This window comes from Callithrix jacchus, chromosome X (genome assembly GCF_049354715.1).
Source record: "Callithrix jacchus isolate 240 chromosome X, calJac240_pri, whole genome shotgun sequence".
Lineage (NCBI taxonomy): Eukaryota > Metazoa > Chordata > Mammalia > Primates > Cebidae > Callithrix > Callithrix jacchus.
In genome coordinates, this window is record NC_133524.1 from 66,019,854 (window position 1) to 66,031,408 (window position 11,555).

The 11,555-nt window shown below is 39.8% G+C and overlaps 1 protein-coding gene across 1 annotated transcript; it reads left to right on the forward strand.

Moving 5' to 3' along the window:
* The first annotated feature begins 9,726 nt into the window (after positions 1-9,726).
* On the forward strand, positions 9,727-10,514 carry LOC100409364 (protein Flattop). The gene has a single exon (XM_002762965.6). The coding sequence runs from the start codon at positions 9,755-9,757 to the stop codon at positions 10,286-10,288; it is 534 nt and encodes a 177-aa protein (XP_002763011.2). The 5' UTR covers positions 9,727-9,754; the 3' UTR covers positions 10,289-10,514.
* The last annotated feature ends 1,041 nt before the right edge of the window (positions 10,515-11,555 follow it).

The window sequence follows — 11,555 nt, forward strand, 5'->3', positions numbered from 1 at the left end:
AGGAAGCTTTGAAACCAAGTAAATACATGAAAACTAAATAACCTGCTCCTGAATTATTGTTAGGTCAAAAATGAAACCAAGATGGAAATGAAAAAATTATTTCAACTAAATGATAATAGTGACAAAACCTATCAAAACCTCTGGGATACAGCAAAGATAATGCTAAGAAGAAAGTTCATAGCATTAAATGTCTACCTCAAAAAGTCTGAAAGAGCACAAATAGACAATCTATTTCACACCTTAAGAAACTAGAGAAACAACAAACCAAACCCAAACCTAGCAGAAGACAAGAAATAACAAAGATCAGAGCAGAGCTAAATAAAATTGAAACAAAAAAACCCAAAATATAATTGAAACAAAAAGCTGGTTCTTTGAAAAGATAAATAAAATTGATAGCCCATTAGTGAGATTACCCAAGAAAAGAAGAAAGAAGATCCAAATAAGTTCAATTAGAAATGAAACAGGAGATATTACAGTCAATACCACAGAAATACAAAAGATCATTCAAGGCTACTATGCACACCTTTATGTGCATGAACTTGAAAACCTAGAGGAAGCCAGGTGTGATGGCACACAACTGTAATCCCAGCACTTTGGGAGGCTGAGGCGGGTGGAGCACAAGGTCAGGAGCTTGAGACCAGGCTAGATAATATGGTGAAACCCCATCTCTACTAAAAATACAAAAATTAGCCAGGCATGGTGGTGCGCACCTGTAGTCATAGCTACTTGGAAGGCTGAAGTAGAAGAATCGCTTGAACCTGGGAGGTGGAGGTTACAGTGAGCTGAGATTGTGCCACTGCACTCCAGCCTGGGCAACAGAGAGAAACTCCATAAAAAAAAACCTAGAGGAGATTAATAAATTCCTGGAAATATGCAACCCTCCTAGATTAAACCAAGAAGAAATACAATAGCAGACCAATAAGAAGCAGCAAGACTGAAATGGTAATAAAAATATTGCCAACAAAATAAGGTCCTGGACCAGATGGATTCACAGCTGAATTCTATGAGACATTCAAAGAAGAACTGGTAACAATCCTTTTGGCACTATTTCAAAAGACAGAGAAAGAGGGAATCCTTCCTAAATCATTCTATGAAGCCAGTATCACCCTGATACCAAACCCAGGGAAGGACATAACAACAACAACAAAAAACTACAGACCAATATTCCTGATTAACATCAATGTAAAAATCCTCAACAAAATACTAGCTAACTGAATCCAACAGCATATCTAAAACATAATCTACCATGATCAAGTGGATTTCATACCAAAGATGCAGGAATGGTTTAACATGCAAGTCAATAAATGTGACACACCACATAAACAGAATTAAAAATAAAAATCACATAATCATCTCAATAGATGCATAAAAAGCACCTGACAAAATCCAGCATCTCTTTAGGATAGAAACCCTCAGCAAAATCAGCATAGAAAGGGCATACCTTAAGATAATAAAAGCCATCTACCACAAACCCACAGCCAACATTATACTGAATGGGAAAAATTTGAAAGCATTCCTTCTGAGAACTGAAATGAGACAAGGATGCCCACTCTTACCACTTCTATTCAACATAGTACTGGAAGTCCTAGCCAGAGCAGTCAGGCAAGACAAAGAAATAAAGGGCATCAGAATTAGTAAAGAGGAAATCAAGCTGCCACTGTTTGCTCATGATATGATGGTTTATCTAGAAAACCCTAAGGACTCCTCCAAAAAGCTCCCAGAACTGATAATGAATTCAGCAAAGTTTCAGGATACAAAATTAATGTTTAAAAATCAGTAGCTCTGCTATACCAACAGCAACCAAGGAGAGAATCAAACCAGGAACTCAACCCCTTTTACAATAGCTGTAAAAAAAATTAAATAAAATATTTATGAATATACCTAACCAAGGAGATGAATGACCTCTATAAGGAAAACTACAAAACACTGCTGAAAGAAATCATAGATGACACAAACAAATAAAAACACATCCCATGCTCATGGATAGGTAGAATCAATATTGTGAAAATGACCAGAATGCCAAAAGTAATCTATAAATTCAATGTAATTCCCATTAAATACCACCATCATTCTTCACAGAACTAGAAAAAAAAATACTAAAATTCATATGGAACCAAAAAAGAGTCCACATAGCCAAGGCAAGACTAAGCAAAAAGAACAAATCTGGAGGTATCATATTACCTGACTTTAAACTATTCTATAAGGCCATAGTCACCAAAACAGCATGGTATAAAAATAGGAACATAGACCAATGGAACATAATAAAGAACCCAAAAATAAAGCCAAATACTTACAGCCAACTGATGTTTGACAAAGCAAACAAAAACATAAAGTGGGGAAAGCATACCCTATTCAACAAATAGTGCTGGGATAATTGGCAAGCCACATGTAGAAGAATGAAACTGGATCCTCATCTCTCACCTTATACAAAATCAACTCAAGATGGATCAAAGTCTTAAATCTAACACCCAAAACCATAAAAATTCTAGAAGATAGTATTGGAAAAACCCTTATACATATTGGCTTAGGCAAACACTTCATGACCAAGAACCCAAAAGCAAATGCAACAAAAACAAAGATGAATAAATGGAACTTAATTAAACTAGAAGGCTTCCACACAGCAAAAGAAATAATCAGCAGAGTAAACAGACATCCCACAGAATGGGAGAAAATTTTCACAAACTAGGCATTCAACAAAGGACTGACATCCAGAGTCTACAAGGAACACAAACAAATCAGCAAGAAAAAAAACAAACAACCCCATTAAAAAGTGGGCTAAGGACACGAATAGAAAATTCTCAAAAGAAGATATACAAATGGTCAACAAACATATGAAAAAATGCTCAACGGAGAGGATCCAAGATAGCCAAGTAAAAGCAACTCTGGATTGCAACTCCCAGCGAGATCATGCAGGGTGAGCAGTCACCGCATTTCCAAATAGATTTTTATTGCCCACAGATAAGAAGATACCTGAGTGGAGGAGTGCCACAGGTCTCCAGCACAGCTGTTTCGGCTGTTGCGCTCTCCACACACACACACAAAAAAACTCACACGGGTCCGGCTCCTGTTTCAGCTGGTGACCGGAGCACCTGGGAGACAGAGTAACCCATTCAACTGATAAAAAGGGAACTGAAACAGGGAGCCAGATCAGGAGATTCCCAGGCGGAAAAGTGTGTCCAGCATGGCTGTTTCAGCCGGCCCAGCAGGTCTCTGCACAAAATCTCACAGTGAAAAAGCACCATGAGCCCCCAGCGCAATCTGGGCACCATTTCAACTGCTGACTGGAATGCCTGGGAGACAAAGTCACCCATTTAACTAAAAAAAAAAAAAAAAAGGGATCTGAGGCAGGCAGCAAGGTGATCAGGCACAGCCAGTCCCACCCCAAAAAGAGCAGCAATCTGAAACGCTCTGGACTGAGAGTTTCACAGCAAGCAGAGCTGAAACTGGGATGGTCCAGCTCTGCGAGGGAGGGGTGTCCGCCATTACCGAGGCAGTTGGCCATTACCAAGGCTTTCCACCATTGCTGAGACAGTCCACCATTACAGAGAGAGTCCACCATTACAGAGGTGGGCCACCATTGCTGAGGCACTTCTAACTATACCCTATAAACAGGACTGCAGGGAAGTCTACATGGCAGCTGGACAGAGCCCACAGCAGCTCAGCAATGGCTCTGCTGGCAGACTGTGATTAGGCTGCCTCCTCATTGGGCACGGCATCCCTGAAAAAAGGCAGCAGCATGACAGAAATGTATAAATTAAGCCCTACCTTCCCAGGACAGATCACGTGGGGAAGAAAAGGCTGAGTTCTGCTGCAGCAGACTTAAATGTACCTTCCCAGCAGCTCTGAATGAACAATGGAGCTCACAGCTCAGAACTTGAGCTCTTAGAAAGGATGGACTGTCTCCTCAAGCAGCTCACCAACCCCCGTATATCCAGAGTCACCTCATAAAGGAGAGCTCAGAATGACAACTGGCAGGTACCCTTCTGAGACAAAGGTAGCAGCAGAAGAAACTGGCAGCAAACCTTACCGTTCTGCAGCCACTGCAGGTGAGCCCCAGGCAAGCAGGGTCTGCAGTGGACCTCCAGCAATCCTTCAGCAGAGAGGCCTGACTGTTAGAAGGAAAAGTAAAGAACATAAAGAAATAACTTCATCATCAACAAACAGGATGCCCACTCAGAGATCCCATCTAAAAGTCACCAACTACAAAGACCACAGGTAAAAACATCCACAAAGATGGGAAGAAACCAGCACAAAAAGGATGAAAACACCCAAAACCAGAATGCCTCTCCTCCTCCAAGGGATCATAACTCCTCACCAGCAAGGGAACAAGGCTGGATGGAGAATGAGTCTGATGAATTTACAGAAACAGGCTTCAGAAGACAGGTAATAAGAAACTTCTCTGAGCTAAAAGAATATGTTCTAACACAATGCAAAGAAACTAAGAACCTTGAAAAAGGGTTTGATGAAATGCTAACGAGAATAAACAGCTTATAGAGGAACATAAATGAATTGATAGAGTTGAAAAACACAACAGGAGAACTTCGCCAAGCATACACAAGTTTCAATACCCAAGTCGACGAAGCAGAAGAAAGGATATCAGAGGTGGAAGATCAATTCAATTAAATAAAATAAAAAGGCAAGATTAGTGAAAAAAGAGTGAAAAGAAATGAACAAAGCCTCCAAGAAGTATGGGAGTATGTGGAAAAACCTAATCTCCATTTGATAGGTGTACCTGAATGTAACACAGAGAATGAATCCAAGCTGGAAAACACTCTTTAGGATATTATCCAGGAAAACTTCCCCAACCTAGCAAGGCAGGCCTATATTCAAGTCCAGGAAATACAGAGAACACCACAAAGATATTCCTCAAAAAGAGCAACCCCAAGGCACATAATCATCAGATTCACCAGGGTTGTAATGAAGGAGAAAATGCTAAGGGCAGCCAGAGAGAAGGTGGGGTCAGCCACAAATGGAAGCCCATCAGACTAAAAGTGAATCTCTCAGCAGAAACCCTATAAGCCAGAAGAGAGTGAAGGCCAATATTCAACATCCTTAAAGGAAAGAATTTTCAACCTAAGATTTCATATCCAGCCAAACTAAATTTCATAAGCAAAGGAGAAATAAAATCCTTTACAAACAAGCAATTACTCAGAGATTTTGTCACCACCAGGTGAGCTTTACAAGAGCTCCTGAAAGAAGCACTAAACAAACAAAGGAACAATCAGTACCACCCACTACAAAAACCTACCAAATGGTAAAGAGCATTGACACAATGAAGAAACTGCATCAGCAGGCAACACAACCAGCTAGCATCAAAATGGCAGGATCAAATTCACACATAACAGTATTAACCCTAAATGTCAATGGGCTAAATACCCCAATCAAAAGACACAGACTTGTAAATTGGATAAAAAGCCAAAACCCATCTGTGTATTGTAACCAGGAAACCCGTCTCACATACAAGGATACATATAGGCTCAAAATAAAGGGATGGAGGAAGATTTACCAAGCAAATGCAGAGCTAAAAAAAAAAGCAGGAGTTGTAATCCTAGTCTCTGATAAAATAGACTTTAAACCAGCAAAGATCAAAAGAGACAAAGAAGAACATTACATAATGATAAAAGGATCAAAGCAACAAGAAGAGCTAACGATCCTAAATATATACACACCCAATACAGGAGCACCCAGATATATAAAGCAAGTTTTTAATGACTAACAAAGAGACTTGGACTCCCATACAATAATAACAGGAGACTTTAACATTCCACTGTCAAAATTAGACAGGTCAACAAAACAGAAAGTTAACAAGGATATCCAGGACTTGAACTCGGACCTAGACCGAGTGAACCTAATAGACATTTACAGAACTCTCCATCCCAAATCCACAGAATATATATTCTTCTCAGCATCACATCACACCTACTCTAAAATTGACCACATAATTGGAAGTAAATCACTCCTCAGCAAATGCAAAAGAACGGAAATCATGACAAACAGTCTCTCAGACCACAGTGCAATCGAGTTAGAACTCAGAATTCAGAAACTAACTCGGAACCTCACAGCTTCATGGAAACTGAACAACTGGCTCTTAAATGTTGACTGGATAAACAATGAAATGAAAGAAGAAATAAAGATGTTCTTCGAAACCAATGAGAATGAAGACACAACTTACCAGAATCTCTGAGACACGTTTAAAGCAGTGTCTAGAGGAAAATATATAGCAATAAATACCCAAATAAGAAGCAATGAAAGATCTAAAATCGACATCCTATCATCAAAATTGAAAGAGCTAGAGGAGCAAGATCAAAAAATCTCAAAAGCTAGCAGAATATGAGAAATAACTAAGATCAGAGCAGAACTGAAAGAGATAGAGACACAAAAATCCCTACAAAAAATCAATAAATCTAGGAGCTGGTTTTTTTTAAAAGATCAACAAAATAGACAGCCCACTAGCCAGATTAATAAAAAAGAAAAGAAAGAATAATCAAATAGATGTAATAAAAAACTATAAAGGGAATATCACCACTGACTTCACAGAAATACAAACCACCATCAGGGATTATTACAAACATCTCTATGCACATAAACTAATAAACCTGGAAAAGATGGATAAATTCCTGGACACTTGCCTCCTCCCAAGCCTAAACCAGGAAGAAGTCAAAACCCTAAATAGACCAATAACAAGGGCAGAAGTTGAAGCAGCAATTAAGAGCCTACTACCCAAAAAAAGCCCAGGTCCAGAGGGGTTCACCACTGAATTCTACCAGACCTACAAAGAGGAGCTGGTATCATTCCCTCTGAAACTATTCCAAACAATCCAAAAAAAGGGAATCTTTCCCAAATTGTTTTACCAGACTAACATCATCCTGATACCAAAACCTGGAAGAGACACAGCATGAAAAGAAAACTTCAGGCCAATATCAATGATGAACATAGATGCAAAAATCTTCAATAAAATACTGGCAAACTGATTGCAACAGCACATCAAAAAGCTTATCCACCATGACCAAATAGGCTTCATCCAGCAGATTCAAGGCTGGTTCAACATATGCAAGTCTATAAACATAATTCACCACATAAACAGAACCAAACACAAAACCCACATGATTACCTCAATAGATGCAGAGAAGGCCTTTGAAAAAATTCAACAGCACTTTATGCTAAAAACCCTCAAAAAACTAGGTATTGATGGAACGTATCTCAAAATAATAAAATCTATTTATGACCAACCAACAACCAATATCATACTGAATGCAAAAACTGGAAACATTCCCTTTGAAATCTGGCACTAGACAAGGATGCCCTCTCTCACCACTCCTATTCAATATAGTATTGGAAGTTCTAGCTGGAGCAATGAGGCAAGAAAAAGAAATAAAGGGTATTCAATTAGGAAAGGAGGAAGTCAAATTGTCTCTATTTGCAGGCAACATGATTGCATATTTATAAGACCCCATTGTCTCAGCCCAAAATCTCCTGAAACTGATAAGCAACTTCAGCAAAGTCTCAGGATATAAAATCAGTGTGCAAAAATCACAAGCATTTCTATACACCAATAACAGACTTAAATAGAGCCAAATCAAGAACGAACTGCCATTCACAATTACTACAAAGATAATAAAATACCTAGGAATACAACTAACAAAGGATGTAAAGGACCTCTTCAATGAAAACTACAAACCACTGCTCAAGAAAATGAGAGGACACAAACAGATGGAAAAACATTCCATGCTCATGGTTAGGAAAAATCAATATTGTGAAAATGGCCAGACTGTCCAAAGTAATTTATAGATTCAATGCTATCCCCCTCAAGCTACCAATGACCTTCTTCACAGAACTGAAAAATACCACCTTAAACTTCATATGGAACCAAAAGAGAGCCCACCCACATAACCAAGTCAATTCTAAGCAAAAAGAACAAAGCTGGAGGCATCACACTACTGGACTTCAAACTATACTACAAGGCTACAGTAATCAAAACAGCATGGTACAGGTACCAAAACAGAGATATAGACCAATGGAACAGAACAAAGGCCTCAGTGGCACCACCACACATCTACAACCATCTGAACTTTGACAAAACTGACAAAAACAAGCAGTGAGGAAAGATTCCCTGTTTAATAAATGGTGTTGGGAAAACTGGCAAGCCATGTGCAGAAAGCAGAAGCTGGACCCCTTCCTGGCACCTTACACTAAAGTTAACTCCAGATGGATTAAAGACTTAAACATAAGGCCTAACACCATAAAAACCCAAGAAGAAATCCTAGGCAAAATCATTCAGGACATAGGCATAGGCAAGGACTTCATGACTAAAACACCAAAAGCATTGGCAACAAAAGCCAAAATAGACAAATGGAATCTAATGAAACTCCACAGCTCTGCACAGTAAAAGAAACAGTCATTAGAGTGAATCAGCAAGCAACAGAATGGGAAAAACCTTTTGCAATCTTCCCATCTGAGAAAGGGCTAATATCCAGTATCTACAAAGAACTAAAACAGATTTACAGGATAAAAACAAACAAGCCCATTCAAAAGTGGATGAAGGATATGAACAGACACTTTACAAAAGAAGACATATTGGGAGGCCAAGGCGGGTGGATCACAAGGTCAAGAGATTGGGACCATCCTGGTCAACATGGTGAAACCACGTCTCTACTAAAAATACAAAAAATTAGCTGGGCATGGTGGCAGGTGCCTGTAATCCCAGCTACTCAGGAGGCTGAGGCAGGAGAATTGCCTGAGCCCAGGAGGCAGAGATCGCGGTGAGCCGAGATTGCGCCATTGCACTCCAGCCTGGGTAACAAGAGCAAAACTCCGTCTCAAAAAAAAAAAAAAGAAGACATATATGAGCCAACAAATATATGAAAAAATGCTCATCATCACTGGTCATTAGAGAAATGCAAATCAAAACTACATTTAGATACCACTTTATGCCAGTTAGAATGGCAATCTGGAGACAACAGATGCTGGAGAGGATGTGGAGAAATAGGAACACTTTTACAGTAATGGTGGGAGTGTAAATTAGTTCAACCATTGTGGAAGACAGTGTGGCGATTCCTCAAGGACCTAGAAATAGGAATTCCATTTGACCCAGCAATACCATTACTGGGTACATATCTAAAGGATTATAAATTGTTCTGTTATAAGGACCCATGCACATCAATGTTCATTGCAGCACTATTTACAATAGCAAAGACTTGGAACCAACACAAATGCCCATCGACGATAGACTGGACAGGGAAAATGTGGCACATATACACCATGGAATACTATGCAGCCACAAAAAAATGATGAGTTTGTGTCCTTTGTAGGGACATGGATGAACCTGGAGACCATCATTCTCAGCAAACTGACACAAGAACAGAAAATCAAACGCCACATGTTCTCACTCATAGGTGGGTGTTAAACAATGAGAACACATGGACACAGGGAGGGAAGCATCATACACTGGGGTCTGTTGGGGGAAACTAGGGGAGGGACAGCATGAGGTGGGGAGTTGGGGAGGGATAACATGGGGAGAAATGTCAGATATAGGTGATGGGGAGGAAGGCAGCAAACCACTTTGCCATGTATGTACCTATGCAACAATCTTGCATGTTCTTCGCATGTAACCCAAAACCTAAAATGCAATTATTTATATATACATATATATATGTGTGTGTGTATATATAAAAGAAAAAATGCTCAACATCATTAGTAATCAGGGAAATACAAATCAAACGAGTTGCCAAGCAACAAGTGTAAACAGCACAAGATCATGGCCACTAACTACAGTGCCAACCAGTATGAAAAGGCTTTCTCATCCAAGTATCTGCAGAACTGGTCTCCCACTAAGCCAACAAAAGAGTATATCTCTTCCCATGAAGGCTACACTCAAATTATTGCCAATGATCGTGGTCATCTACTGCCTTCTGTGCCCCGTTCCAAGGCAAATCCTTGGGGTTCCTTCATGGGCACCTGGCAAATGCCTCTGAAGATACCCCCTGCTCGGGTGACACTGACTTCCCGTACAACTGCTGGTGCTGCCTCCCTTACCAAATGGATACAGAAAAATCCTGATTTACTCAAGGCCTCCAATGGGCTGCGTCCTGAAATCTTAGGCAAGTCCCATGATCCAGACAGTCAGAAGACATTCAGGAAGAAGTCTATCACAAAGACTGTACAACAAGCACCAAGTCCAACCGTAATTCCACGCTCCCCAGCTGCCAACCTCAATTCCCCAGATGAACTCCAAAGCTCACACCCCTCTGCAGGTCATACTCCAGGTCCCCAAAGCCCAGCAAAATCCTAAGAGCCCACCTAGAAGTCCATGTATGCTAGAACTCTGGGCAGGGCCTAAGCTAGCTGAGGTCCAGAAATACAAACCTTAAACTTCATATGGACAAGGTAGCCACACACTGAAAAACCTGTATAGTGACTGAGTGAAATAAACAAGAGCCCCCAGGCAGAACTATAGAACAGGGAAATTTTGGGGTGGGAGTAAAAGCAAATTTGGAAAATAAACATTTTTTGTTGAATCTTAAAAAAAAAAAAAAAAAAGAAATACAAATCAAACACGCAATGCAATACCACCTTACTCCTGCAAGAATGGCCATAATAAAAAAGTCAAAAAATAATAGATGTTGGCATGGGTGTGATGAACAGGGAACACTTTTGTGCTGCTAGTGGGAATGTAAACTATTACAGCCATTATGGAAAACAGTGTGGAGATTCCTTAAAGAACTAAAAGTAGAACTACCATTTTATCTAGCAATCCCACTCCTGGGTATCTACCCAGAGAAAAAGAAGTCATTATATTAGAAAGACCCTTGCACATGCGTATTTATAGCAGCACAATTCACAACTGCAAAAAGTATGGAACCAGCCTAAATGCTCTTCAATTGAGTGGTTAAAGAAAATGTGAGATATAAATATATACCATGGAATACTACGTAGCCATAAAAAGGAAAGAAATAATGGCATTTGCAGCAACCTGGATAGAAGTTGGAGACCATTATTCTAAGTGAAGTAACTCAGGAAGAGAAAAACAAACATCATATGTTCTAACTCATAAGTGTGAGCTAAGCTATCAGGATGCAAAGGCCTAACAATGATACAATAGACTTTGGGGACTCAGGGAAATGGTGGGATGGGGCTGAGGTATAAAGGACTGCACATTGGGTACAGTGTACACTGTTTGGGTGATGGGTGAACCAAAATCTCAGAAATTGCCATTCAAGTTATTAATGTAACCAAACACCACCTGTTCCCCAAAAACCTATTGAAATAAAAAATATGGGAACAATAGACACTGAAGTCTTCTAGAGGTGGGGAGAAAGGGAGGAGGGCAAGGGCTGAAAAGCTACCTGTAGGGTACTGTGCTCTCTACCTGTGATGGGTTCAATCATACCCCAAGCACTATACCTTTGTAACAAACCTACACATGTACCCTTTGATCTAAAATAAAAGTTGAAAGAGAAAAGAAAAACAAAAAGACAATGCGGTATCAGTATAAAGACAGCAAAATACAGCAATGGAATAGAATAGAGCCCAGAAGCAGACATGCACATATATGAATA

Excerpts from the sequence above, each read along its gene's own strand:
- LOC100409364 (XM_002762965.6), top strand. The coding sequence starts at position 9,755 with ATGGCCACTAACTACAGTGCCAACCAGTATGAAAAGGCTTTCTCATCC.